The sequence below is a fragment of the Papio anubis genome, chromosome 10 (assembly GCF_008728515.1).
Source record: "Papio anubis isolate 15944 chromosome 10, Panubis1.0, whole genome shotgun sequence".
NCBI classification, from domain to species: Eukaryota; Metazoa; Chordata; class Mammalia; order Primates; family Cercopithecidae; genus Papio; species Papio anubis.
Genome location: NC_044985.1, coordinates 84,670,350 through 84,683,926, shown reverse-complemented (window position 1 = coordinate 84,683,926; position 13,577 = coordinate 84,670,350). Strand labels below are relative to the sequence as shown.

The 13,577-nt window shown below is 41.6% G+C and overlaps 2 protein-coding genes across 14 annotated transcripts in view; one reads left to right on the top strand and one right to left on the bottom strand.

Annotated features, from left to right (window-relative positions):
• ORC2 (origin recognition complex subunit 2) overlaps window positions 1-7,250 on the top strand; it is a 60,830-nt gene extending 53,580 nt beyond the window's left edge. For 4 of the 6 annotated variants that reach the window (XM_021923853.2, XM_021923854.2, XM_021923856.2 and 1 more), the window contains 3 exons: window positions 3,363-3,424; window positions 3,944-4,062; window positions 5,956-7,250. In XM_021923853.2, coding sequence (XP_021779545.1) covers window positions 3,363-3,424; window positions 3,944-4,062; window positions 5,956-6,042 — 268 coding nt within the window. In that variant the 3' untranslated portion in view covers window positions 6,043-7,250. Of the gene's footprint in view, window positions 1-2,775; window positions 2,883-3,362; window positions 3,425-3,943; window positions 4,063-4,578; window positions 4,742-5,955 lie in introns of those variants that run through there. The other 2 variants (XM_021923857.2, XM_021923858.2) reach the window with 2 other exon arrangements.
• NIF3L1 (NGG1 interacting factor 3 like 1) overlaps window positions 1-13,577 on the bottom strand; it is a 58,221-nt gene that overhangs the window by 28,751 nt on the left and 15,893 nt on the right. For 2 of the 8 annotated variants that reach the window (XR_002516225.2, XR_004176709.1), the window contains exon 6: window positions 7,067-7,151. The exons of 3 other annotated variants lie outside the window; for them this stretch is intronic. Coding sequence is in view for 3 of the 5 variants with exons in the window: in XM_021923863.2 (XP_021779555.1) it covers window positions 7,081-7,151 (71 nt within the window). In the remaining 2 variants the exon portion in view is untranslated. 3 more of the 8 variants (XM_021923863.2, XM_021923862.2, XM_021923861.2) reach the window with 3 other exon arrangements.

The following is a 13,577-nucleotide window of genomic DNA, read 5'->3' as shown; positions in this document are numbered from 1 at the left end:
ATAAAGGGGAATAGATAGAGGATGGTGTACACAGGAACTTTGGGGATATCTTTTTCTTTAACCCTCCCCGCAATTTATTTTTCTTTTACTTGTGTGTTTGTGGTGGGGGGATTAACTTTTTGTTGTGAGATGATTATAGATTCAGAAGAAGCTACAAAAATACATGCTGGGAAGTCTCATGTACCCTCCTCCCAAAGCACCAACTTCCACCAACCACCACCATCTCATATAACCACAGTACAGTATCAGAACCAAGAAACTGACATTATTGTAATCCCATCCATCAAGCTTATTTGGATTTTGCTATTATACATGCTGCACATGTGTGTGTGTGTGTGTGTGTATAAATTTCTGTGCAGTTTTGTTACCTGTAGCCTTGTATAACTACCTTCATGTATACAGCTGTACCATCACCACAAGACTCAAATGTTGACCCTCAAATGCTAATTTTAATGAATGTTGTTACTCTATAAAGCTGATTTGAACACTGAAGATAAGATTAGCATTGAACTCGGCCGGGCATAGTGGCTCACCCCATAATTTTACTACTTTGGGAGCCTGAGGAGGGAAGATTGCATGAGGCCAGGAGTTTGAGACAAACCTGGGCAACATAGTGAGACCCCATCTCTACAAAAAATAAAAATAAAGCCTTGCATTAATATTGAAATATGCAGGCTGGGTGCGGTGGCTCATGTGTGTAATCTCAGCACTTTGAGACGCTGAAGCAGGCAGATCATTTGAGGTCAGGAGTTCGAGATCAGCCTGGCCAACATGGTGACACCCCGTCTCTACTAAAAATACAAAAATTAGCCCGGCATGGTGGTGCATGCCTGTAACCCAACTACTTGGGAGGCTGAGGAGGGAGAATCGCTTGAACCCAGGAGGTAAAGGTTGCACTGAGCTAAGATCACACCACTGCACTCCAGCCTGTGCAACAGAGTGAGACTCTGTCTTTAAAAAAAAAAAAAAAAAAAGGCCGGGCGCGGTGGCCCACACCTGTAATCCCAGCACTCTGGGAGGCCGACGTGGGTGGATCACGAGGTCAGGAGATCAAGACCATCTTGGCTAACACGGTGAAACCCCGTCTCTACCAAAAAATTAGCCAGGCGTGGTGGTGGGCACCTGTGGTCCCAGCTACTTGGGAGGCTGACGCAGGAGAATGGCGTGAACCCGGGAGGCGGAGCTTGCAGTGAGCCGAAATCGCACCACTGCACTCCAGCCTGGGTGACAGAGCGAGACTCCGTCTCAAAAAAATAAAATAAAAATTGAAATAGGCATTAAATGGTTATCTAATGAAATTTTTTGATGGAATTGGGGACAAAGTCTTCATTCAGTTTTGTTATTACTAATAATAAAAGTCCTTAATTGCTGAAGGACTGTTGGAAGTTATTGTGTGTAAAGTTGAGGGTCCATGCATTGTGAGAACTCACAACATTAAATATGGCAATGGCTACTCTAATGCAAGCTTTTTTTTGAGATGGAGTCTCATGGTGTCGCCAAAGCTGGAGTGCAGTGGCGAGATCTCAGCTCATTGCAACCTCCCTCTCCAGGTTTTAAGGCATTTTCATGCCTCAGCGTCCTACAAGTAGCTGGGACTAGAGGTATGCACCACCACACCTGGCTAACTTTTGTATTTTTAGTAGAGATGGAGTTTCACCATGTTGGGCAGGCTGGTCTTGAACTCTTGACCTCAAGTGATCCACCCACCTTGACCCCCAAAGTGCTGGGATTACAGGCATGAGCCACCATGCCCAGTCTAATGCAAGTATTTTTTAGTTTGGCATGCCTCAGTGTCTGTGTGCTGACCTCAGCATTTTCTTATTTGAACTATTTTGAAATTTTGCTTGATTCTGCAAACACCAGTATCATTTAGACTTTACTTGGTATGTGATTGAATAAAAATTTTAACCAAAATTCAGCTCTGGAGTTAGTAGTAGTACCTAGTTAAAAAGTAGTCATTGAGGGCGGGATGCGGTGGCTCACTCCTATAATCCTAGCACTTTGGGAGGCTGAAGTAGGCGGATCACTGGAGGCCAGGAGTTTAAGACCAGCCTGGCCAACATGGTAAAACCTCATCTCTACTAAAAGTATAAAAATTTAGCTGGGTGTGGTGGTGTCCACCTGTAATCCCAACTACTCAGGAGTCTGAGGCATGAAAATCGCTTGAACCTGGGAGGCCAAGATGGCAGTGAGCCAAGATTGCACCACTGCACTCCAACCTGGGCAACAGAGCGAGATCCTGTCTCAAAAAAAAAAAAGTGTTCATTGAGACGATCCAAAATATGACTATAGTCATTGTTTTCTGGACCTGCATAAAAATGAAAATGCATATAAGTTTTGAATTTTTGGCATACTCAAGGACTGATGGGAGTCTTCGTTTGTGTAACACTGCTTCCAATCCCATAATTCTACCTGGTTCACTCTCCTATGGAAATAATTCAGAATATGAAGAAATAGGTACAGTTTTATTTAGTGCAGAATTATTTCTTCTGTATCCAGTCATCCATTAAGAGTTATTTTTAATCTAAAATTAGAAATAATGTAAACATCCAAACCAATAGGGAAATGGTAAGTTTATGGTACATGGTAGATAAGCAGCTGTTAAAACTTCCTTAAGTTCTTCTTACATATGGCCAAAAAAAAAGAAAAACTTGTTTAGGAGAAGTTTTAAAGACGTGGGAAAAATCAAAAAGTGAAGCAGCAAGGTATAAAGTGCTATATGCAGTATATAAATGTATGAATTTATGTTGTTTCCACCCGCTTCATTCCACAAAGATTTGAGACAACAGCATACCCCATATGATCTCAATACCAAGTGTTAATGGATATTGGATTGATATTTTTCTCTTCAGATGTTATTCTGTATTCCAACTTTTCTACCAAGGCTAACCTAAAAAGTAAGAAAAAAATATTTTCATATTTGTTTTGAGACAGGGTGTCTGTCGCTCAAGTACAGCCTCAAGCTCCCAGGCTCAAGTGATCTTTGCACCTCAGCCTCCCGAGTAGCTGAGACCATGGGCGCATACCACTATGCCTGGCTGATTTTTAAATTTTTTATAGAGACAGAGTCTCACTGTGTTGCCCAGGGTGGTCTCAAACTCCTGGGCTCAAGCAGTTCTCCCACCTCCGTCTCCCAAAGTGCTGAGATTATAGGTGTGAGGCACCACACTCAGCCTATATTTTTCTTTAGAAGAAATAAAAAAGCTTTCTGTTTAAGTAGGCAAGGATATGATATTCCTTGGAGGAACAGAAGATAATGCAGATAGGCCAAGTATTTGACATTTTCTTTGTGTATTTTGGTATTAGTATGTTACCTTTTGATGTTAACGTTTTGGATTTAAATTCTTATTTTTTGTTTTTAGGGGAATTTTCAGGCTACTAATAAAGTACCAGCTGGACAACCAGGATAACCCTTCTTACACTGGTATCCAATATTTATGACATTCAATTGTGTAATTTTTGTTTTACCCCATACATTTCCTTTCTCTGGAATTTAATGACAGAAGTGCAGTTTTTCACAGCAGTGAGTAAGTGGTCACTCATGATGGGTATGTCTGCCACAGAGCAAATTTTCAAGCAGCTCTACAGATCCACTGCTGAGCAAGGTGTTTGCCAACACAAATTGAAAGACAAACCCAGCTTACTTTAAAAATGTTCTGTGCTAACTATGGATGTGTATCTGCCAATTACATATTTTTCATATTCTAGGCATCTTAGGAGATTGTCTTCCCCTTTGGCAGAAATGATTTCAACAAACATTTTAATAATTGTTCTGCTCTCATGACTGACTTGTTCCTTCTTTAAAAGTCCTATCAATACTTGTTCACTGCTCTGGGATAACATGCAAATAGCACTTTTATTCTGTGTTCTTTTGTATGGGTGTTTGTATATTGGGTCATGTCTTAAGTGCTGACTTATGTTCATATCCTTTTGAACTTGCCAGGCCTTTCTTTTCAAGATTTTTACCAGCAGTGTCGGGAGGCATTCCTCGTCAATAGTGAGCTGACACTCCGGGCCCAGTTAACTGAATTTAGGGACCACAAGCTTATAAGAACAAAGAAGGTAAGACTCCACTGTTGTAGCATTGTATGCCAGGAATAGTCTATATCATTTACTTAAGGACAAGTATACCTTTGACTCAGACCTGATTTTGAAACTGACGTCCCATGTTGGGTCGCAGATTCATTTAGGGGATATGCCATTTGAGTTTGTAGAAAGAGCCGTGGTAGAAGTACCCTGCTTCAGAGCAGAGCAGAGCAGAGCAGAAAACTCCTCATATGTTCTAGTCCAGAGTAATAGGCAATTAGAAACATGGTATGAGTCAAATAATTCTGTTCTTTGGTTTTTTCCCTATTGCTCATTCATTAATTTGGTCTATATTTATTGAGTATTAACTGCATAGATATTGTACTAAGTATTAGGATACAGTAGTAAGCAAAAACCTGATTGCTTTTCTTATGGAGCTTAAAGTCTAATGGGGGAGATGGACATTAGTCAAGTAATCACATACATAAAATTTTAACTGTAAGGAAGTCCTATGATTAGAAAGTACAGTTCTGAAAGAGTTTATTTAAATAGGTGGATTTGACCTATTTATGGATAGATATCAGAAGAGACCACTGAGCTGAGATCTAAAGGAAGACTAGGAGGCCAGACGTGGTGGCTCACGCCTGTGATCCCAGCACTTTGGGAGGCCAAGGTGGGTAGATCATTTGAGCCCAGGAGTTCGAGACCAGCCTGGCAACACAGCGAGACCCTGTCTACGGGGGGGGGAAAAAAAAAAAAAAGAGCTGGTTGTGATGGCACACACCTGTAATCCCAGCTGCCCAAGAGGCTGAGGTAGGAGGATCACTTGAGCCTGGGAGATGAAGGCTGCAGTAAGCCATGATCACACCACTGCACTCCAGCTTGGGCAAGAGTGAAACCCTATTTCAAAAAGAACAACACACACACAGAGAAAGAGCGGCATTTTAGGGAGACAGATGATGAGTTCATGATCTTAATCAGTTTAGACAACTCTGTTTGAGGTTCCTTTGAGATTTCCAGATGGAAATGTCAACTATGCAGTTGGATACCTAGGACAAGAAACCAGAGGAAAGATCTGGGTTGGAGAGAGAAGATTATGATTCTTATGTATTTAGATTATAACTGAAACCAGGCATTGGGGGTACTACCTAAAGGGAGGACATTTAGTGAGAATAGAGAGCTAGGAGGTAAGACCAGAAGTCTGACATTTAACAAGCCAAGTAAAGGATAAGGTGAGAGAAACAGCCAGAGAACTAGGAAGAAAACCAGGATGTGATGTCACAGAAGCCAACAGAAGCATGTTTTAATGCAGAGAAAATAGTCAGCAGTGTCAGATGCTGCTGAGAGGCCAAAAAGATGAAGACTGAGAATGTCTGTGAGATTTAGGAATATAAAATTCCTGATGGTCTAAGCAAACGATGTGATAATGGGAGCAGTAGCTCAGTTGAACTGTGTTGAATGAGGTGTGGAAATGGAGACTGCCATCATAGCCAACTTGCCTGGAGAAGTGCAGAGATAATGTGATAGATGGAGAGGAATGAAGATGTCTAGTGAGGGTTACTGAAAAATTGGACATACTTAAATGTATTAAATATTGAAAAGCCAAAGGGAAGGATCTTGTTGAAAGGAGGAAGAAAGGATAGAGACATCAATAGTGTTAGATTCCGGACAGGGCAGGAAAGTGAAAAATGATCTAAAGCACAATACCCACCCTCTAATTAGTTGTCTTTTCCACTATAAGGCTGTTTAACTGTAACTCCATATATTTAAGTATATATGACTGTGTGCCCTTTTGCTTTAATTTTTATACTTATATATTTAAAATATTACATCAAAGAAATAAATTCATTTTTTCTTTAGCCTTTACAGTAGAAGAGTTCATATACCTCTTATGAATGACTAACGTACAGGTATTCTTAAATCTTTCAGGGAACTGATGGAGTAGAGTATTTATTAATTCCTGTTGATAATGGAACATTGACTGATTTCTTGGAAAAGGAAGAAGAGGAGGCTTGAAGCTTTCCTTTATTCTTGAACCTCCCATGGAAGGGTTGTACCCCAGCTGCCACTCCTCTAGTTGAAAGTGTTGTGTTTACATCTGACATTAAATTATTTTTCCAGCGTACAAGATTTAAATTTGGGAAGGGGTGGGGGATGTCCTCAATTAGAACTTTTGATCGGCCTGGCTGGTACCGTCTAGTACTATGCAGCGGTCCTCAAGTTGGAGAAAATGTGCCTTTCATTCATTACCTCTCTGGAGACTTCTTGCTGGAATGAACAGTGTGCTCAGGGACTATTTGGAACTGGATGTTTTTGAAATATTTTATACTTAGAGATATTCTGAATTTTTTGAGGGCCTTTTAACACTCCCCGAGCTGATTGTTTGCAAGTGTGTTTGTTCCAGAGTGTGGAAGTATCAAGACATGGGCATCACGTAAATTGGCTTTGTTTGCTATTCTGTGTGTCAGAACCAACGAGTGTAATGGAGAAGGCAGGTCATCTCTTACTGTTTCTAAAACAACTTAAAAGGTATAGATTGGGAAGAGGTGGGTGATCCAGCTTTCTCCTTTTGGATTGAGGCTATGTACTTGGTGGGGGCAGGGGAGGGAATATATTATACTACTATTCAGTTGGGATAGTGGGAAAAACAAAGAGTATATAGGGTATCTACCCAGCCTAGAAAGCACAGAACAATACGTCATATATTTGGAACAGTTAATGTCTGTGCCATGACCTTCATGATACCAGTGAGAAGCCAGGCTAGAGAAATAAAATCCTGAATTACATTTTAGTAATTGTTTTCAAGACACAAAAAATAAAACATTTCATTATTCTTGTATATTGACATATTTTTCTTTTCCTGAATAACATGCAGGTGAGTAGCATATTAATGGCTGGCTGTAAATTTAATCTTGATTCCTCTGTCAAGTAGACCTAAAACTCACTGTAAGATATTTCAGTTTTTTCCTTAAAATGATGATTTCAAGCCTCCTAAATATTTGCACGAGACTTTTTTCTTAGGAAAGAAGAAAAGGCTCACCTTGGCTACTGTTGTCAGCTTACAGTCGTCACATACCCCCTGAAATATCCGACACTTGGAAATGAAGTTCTTCCTGAAAATATCACTGCAATAAAATATGTACTACATCAGCATTTCTCACTCATTTCTTATCTTGTAAACCTCTTTCATTAAAATATTTCCAAAAATCCTTGGAATTTTAAAATAATTTTTCTTGTGGTTTATACTTAAGTAATTTTGGCTAGGCATAATGGCTTATGCCTGTAATCCCAACACTTTAGGAGGCCAAGGCAGGAGGATCTCTGGAGCCCAGAAGTTTAAGAACAGCCTGGACAACATAGTGAGACCTTGTCTCTACAAAAAATTTAAAACATCATCCGGGCATGGTGGCCCATGCCTGTTGTCCTAGCTGCTGTGGAGGCTGAGGCAGGAGGATCGCTTGAACCCAGGGGTTCAAGATCACAGTGAGCTATGATTGTGCCATTGCACTCCAGTACGGGTGGCAGAGCAAGACCTTGTCTTTTTTTACTTTTATTTTTTTAAAGGCATTTTTTTAAAAAGTAATTTTATGTTAAGTCCATGGGCTTAGTCTTTTTTTTTTTTTTTTTTTTTTTAAGATGGAATTGCACTGTCGCCCAGTCTAGAGTGCAGTGGTGTGATCTAAGCTCACTGCAGCCTCTGCCTCCCAGGTTCAAGCGATTCTTGTGCCTCAGCCTCCTTAGCTAGGACTATAGGCACACGCCACCATGCCTGGCTAATTTTTGTATTTTTAGCAGAGATGGGGTTTCACCATATTGGCCAAGCTGGTCTCGAATTTCTGATCTCAAGTGATCCCACCTCGGCCTCCCAAAGTGCTGGGATCAGGGGTGAGCCACTGCGCCTGGCCAAGGGCTTAGTCTTAAATATAACCTCTAGTCAAAATGTTTAAACAAATGTGTACATGAATGTGATTTTAAAAATTGTTTTAATAGTACCACAGGATATTCAGTGAAAGTGAGTTTCCTGCCCACTCCCTGATCCACCCAGTTCTTTAGGCAACCACTAATAGCATTTTCTTAAGTATTCTTCCAGATATAGCCTATGCATATGTAAAAGTATCTGTCTCTCTCCTTTTAAAAACACAATTGGTAATATACTTGCTGGTTTGCACCTTGCTTTTTTTGCTTAAGCTATCTAGTTTATAATGATCTAATGTGCAAATTTTTGCATCTGCCCTAAATATCTACTGGTTTATTTTTATAATTTTTGTGTCTATACTATTTGCAAGCAGTATCTGTCAGTAGACTTTATTATTAATAAATAAAAAGCCAATTTGGATAGAATCACTTTGTAAATTTGTAGTGCTACTTTTTTACTAAGAATATTTGTAAGTTCTTCAAAAGAAGTTTTATGAGTGCATCTTACAGATCTGGTGAAGATCTTGGCATATTATTGTATGCTGTTTGTTGACTTGTGTCCGCATCGGTGTCCCTCAGGCTCTAGCAGTTATGTCTTGACTGCTAAGGCTCTAATTTCTTCTACTGTGTTAACTTGCTTCTGGCAAGATTGAACAGACCTACTGAAACCTTGAAAGGTTTTCTGGGTACTCTTAATAAAATTACCAAAAAAAAAAAAGGCACAGGAGATGTCAAACATTTATTGTTTATAAGTTTACCACAGTGCTGAATTTATTGTGAAAGGACTGCTAAATTAGTCCTCACAGTAGTCCTGAAACTAGACTTTCTTAGCATCATTTGTTATTTTAATACATGATCACTTCACTCATATAAAAGATCAGTGTAAACAGGTGCAGTAGCTCACAGCACTTTGGGAGGCCAAGGCAGGCCAATCTCGAGACCAGGAGTTCAAGACCAGCCTGGTTAACATGGCGAAACCCTCTCTCTACTAAAAATACAAAAAATTAGCCGGGCGTGGTGGCACCCACCATGTGATCCCAGCTACTCAGAAGGCTTAGGTGGCTCGATCATCTGAGCCCAGGAAAGCTGAGGCTGCAGTGAGCTGTGATCATGCCACTGCATTCCAGCCTGGTGGGTAACAGAGTGAGACCCTGTCTCAAAATAAAAGATCAGTTGGTTTGGGGGCTGATTAATAGATTTTGCCTAACTTTTAAACAAAATGACTAACTTTAGAAGTTCACTCTTTTTGTTCCAGCTAATTCAAATGTGGAGGCAGTAGCATTGTTCAGAATGTACTTTTTACATTCTGTGAGGTGAAATTACTCTTCCAGCATAATCCTGAATAGCCTAAATTTGAACACTTACTACACAAAAGGCAGTAGTTGTGAGGATATGAAGATGAAATATGAAATGTCTGTTAAGTGTTTGTTTTTGACAGGGTCTCTTGTCATCCAGGCTAGAGTGCAGTGGTGCCGTCTCAGCTCACTGCAGCCTTGACCTCCTGGGCTCAAGTGATCCACCCACCTTATCCTCCCGAGCAGCTGGTACTACAGGAGGCACACACCACACCCAGCTTTTTTTTTTCTTTTCTTTTTCTGTAGAGATGGGGTTTCACCATGTTACTTAGGCTGCTCTTGAACTTCTGGGCTCAAGTGATCCACCCACTCGGGTCTCCCAAAGTGCTGGGATTAACAGATGTGAGCCACCTCACCCAGCCTATGAGGTTTTAATAGCATAAGTTATAGCATCCTTAATGTGTTGAATAAAGCAAATTTCAAAAGACTGATGCTATGGATAACTTTAAACATAGTACAATACAAAGCTCATTCCTAAACTTTTGTAACCATTTTTATATTTATCACTGGCCCCAGGCCTCTCAAGTATTTAGGGTCAACATCTTTACTTTTGCTACCCAAAGTGTAGGCCTTAAAATGGCAGCATTTGCATGGCACGGTGGCTCATTCCTGTAATCCCAGCACTTTGGGAGGCTGAGGCAGGTGGATCACTTGAGGTCAGGAGTTCTAGACTACCCTGGCCAACATGGTAAAACCCTGTCTCTACTAAAAATACAAAATTAGCTGGGCATTGTGGCGAGCGCCTGTAATCCCAGCTACTTGGGAGGCTGAGGCTGGAGAATTGCTTCAACCTGGGAGGCAGAGGTTGTAGTGAGCAGAGATCGTGCCACTGCACTCCAGCCTGGGTGACAGAGTGAGACTCTTGTCTCAAAAAAATAAAAATAAGGCCAGGTGCGGTGGCTCACGCCTGTAATCTCAGCACTTAGGGAGGCTGAGGTGGGCGGATCACCTGAGGTCAGGAGTTCGAAACCAGCCTGCCCAACATGGAGAAACCCTATCTCTACTAAAAATGCAAAATTAGCTGGGCCTAATATCCCAGCTACTCAGGAGGCTAAGGCACGAAAATCACTTGAACCTAGGAGGCGGAGGTTGTGGTGAGCCGAGATCACGCCATTGCACTCCAGCCTGGGCAACAAGAGTGAAACTCTTGTCTCAAAAAAAAAAAAAAAAAAAAAAAGCCACGCTCAGTGGCTCACGCCTGTAATCCCAGCACTTTGGGAGGCCAAGGCAGGAGGATTCCCTGAGCTCAGGAGCTCAAGACCAGCCTAAGCAGTGTAGCAAAACCCTGTCTTTACAAAAGTAAAAATTTTAATTTGAAAAAATTAGTAGGGGATGGGTGGTGGCAGGTGCCTATAGTCCCAGTTACCCAGGAAACTGAGGGAGGGTCACTTGAGCCCAGGAGTTCGGAGCTGCAGTGAGCTATGATCACACCACTGAACTCCAGCCTGGGTGACAGAGCAAGACCCTGTCTCTAAAAAAGAAAAGGGAGGGAGAAGATTAGGATTTTGCCTTGGGGGTGAAGGAAGGGCAGGAGAACTCTGAGAGATTGTTTCCTGAGGCCTGCCCCTGAGGCTTAACACACCCAAAAGACTGTAACAAGGGCTAGGGGAGTTGTAAGCCAGGAACTGTACAGAAACACCTATATATGTATGTTTTATATATGATAATATATGTATATTTTACCACCACACATTAAAAATCCAGATTTCCTGTGCCCCTGAAAGATCAGGAAGACTTGGCCACGCTGGACCTTCATTCTGCTCAGCAGCAGTTGCCTTGAGCTGAACTGTTGCTGCCACCTCCTGGCCAGCTGCTGCTTTCCTGCGCTAGTGTCTGATTTGGATCCTGATCTAGATTGGTATGCAGCACCCTCCAATACATGTGCACAAAAGATTATATAAGGTGTCGTGGATGCACAACAAAGGTGATGACACTGTTCCCTACAATCTGCAACCTTCCACCTGGAATGTACCATCCATTTGGGCATCCAAAGCGACCTTGTAAGTCCTACAGGATGGGGAAGATTTTTCATGTGACGCCTGTGAGAGAATGTGCATGTCCTTCCTCAGCCTTCAGCTTTCAGGAGTAGACAAGGGATTACTAAACCACTATTTCATGTCAGTATGTGGCCTTATTTATTAAATCAGCAAAACAGCACAAAACATGTCATTAGACACTAAGCTTAAAAATGGCATTTCAGAGGGCCGGGCGCGGTGGCTCAAGCCTGTAATCCCAGCACTTTGGGAGGCCGAGACGGGCGGATCACGAGGTCAGGAGATCGAGACCATCCTGGCTAACATGGTGAAACCCCGTCTCTACTAAAAAATACAAAAAACTAGCCGGGCGAGGTGGCGGGCGCCTGTAGTCCCAGCTACTCGGGAGGCTGAGGCAGGAGAATGGCGGGAACCCGGGAGGCGGAGCTTGCAGTGAGCTGAGATCCGGCCACAGCACTCCAGCCTGGGCGACAGAGCAAGACTCTGTCTCAATAAAAAAAAAAAAATGGCATTTCAGGCCAGGCACAGTGGCTCACACCTGTAATCCCAGCACTTTGGGAGGCTGAGGTGGGCGGATCACTTGAGCCTAGCAGTTGGAGACCAGCCTGACCAACACGATGAAACCTTGTCTCTACTAAAAATACAAAAATTAGCTGGGAATGCTGACGGGTGCCTGTAATCCCAGCTACTTGGAATGTTGAGGCAGGAGAATCGCTTGAACCCAGGAGGCAGAGGTTGCAGGGAGCTGTAATCATGCCACTGCTCTCCAGCCTGGGCAACAGAGTGAGACTATGTCTCCAAAAAAAAAAAAAAAGATATTTTTTTAAAAATGACATTTCTTTTGAGCAATGTTCCTTTGTATTTTAATAATCCTGTATTTAATACAGATTAAGTAAATATTTAAGTTATAATGGATGTGACATAAAATTTCCTTTAAAGATAGGTAAGAATATATATATATAAGGAAATAAGGGAGTCAAAATACAAGGGAAAAAACACAAAAGGCGGCAGTAATGGAGAAAACATAAGTGAAAGATGCCGGACACAAGGGACCACGTGTTTATGATTCCACTTATAGAAAATATCCAGAATAGACAACTCCATAGAAATAGGATTCAGGGGATGGGAGGAGGGAGTTATTACTTAATGGGGCTTCCCTTTGTGGTGATGAAAAATGTTTTGGAACTGTAGTGGTAACGGTACCACAACACTGTAAATGTACTAAAAGCTACGGAATTATATACTTTAAATAAAATGGTGAATTGGGGGGAGGGGCAGGAAAATGGTGAATTTTATGTTATGTGAATTTTACCACAATAAAAAATAAAAAGAGAAAAAGTTGCTTTACACAAAAGCATGAAGTAAAAATTATATGTGGTATGGTAAAACAGCACAAATCATAAAGGCAATCCAAGAATGCCTAAACTGGAGGGAATATTGCTTTAGCCAGATTATCTGAAAACGGGTGGAGAAAGGTGTATCTGCCCTGCCCAACCAGTGGAGGCAGGCAGGGGCCTCGCAGCCCAGTGCGGGCGCTGTTTAGAAAAGGGCATCCACATGGAGAAAGGGCCCAGATTAAATGGGGCAGGATGATTATTTTGAGATATCTGACTTCGTTCTTTCTGCTCTGGAATTTCACTCCCTGGCCCTGCCCCCTGCCTGTGTCAGCCAAGTTCATTGCCAAGAGAGGGAAGTGACAGAGCAGAAATTGGGAACAAAGGACTGTGGAAGAAAAAAAAAATTACAAGTAAGTCATCTAAAAAGCAATAAAGTAATAGTAATATGAATAATGATTGTGTATATATATTTTTAAAACAACATCCTGATAAATCTCATTCTGATTCTGAAATTTAGGTGAGAGACTAGATCGTAGGCAGAACTAGGAACAGGGACAAACAGACCTTATCATTGCAAAGAGGCTACTACCTAGAAAGAAGTATTCAAGCCCAAGTTTTTCAAGCATAATGTTAAACTAAGCAAGGGCAAAGATACCCAAATGGATCCATCCCATCCCATCTACAATTAAACTAAGGAGAGAATCACTTGAGCTCCTTCCAAAGAATGTTAAGTAAACAGATTTTATTCAATCTTTCCTAGATTTTATATGAATACTTGTTATTTAATGTGGTAGTTACATTACAGTTTTACTGTATGAGCGATAGAACATTTAGTGAATCTGCCGGGCGTGGTGGCTCACGCCTGTAATCCCAGCACTTCGGGTGGCCGAGGCGGGTGGATCACGAGGTCAAGAGATCCAGACCATCCTGACCAACATGGTGAAACCCCG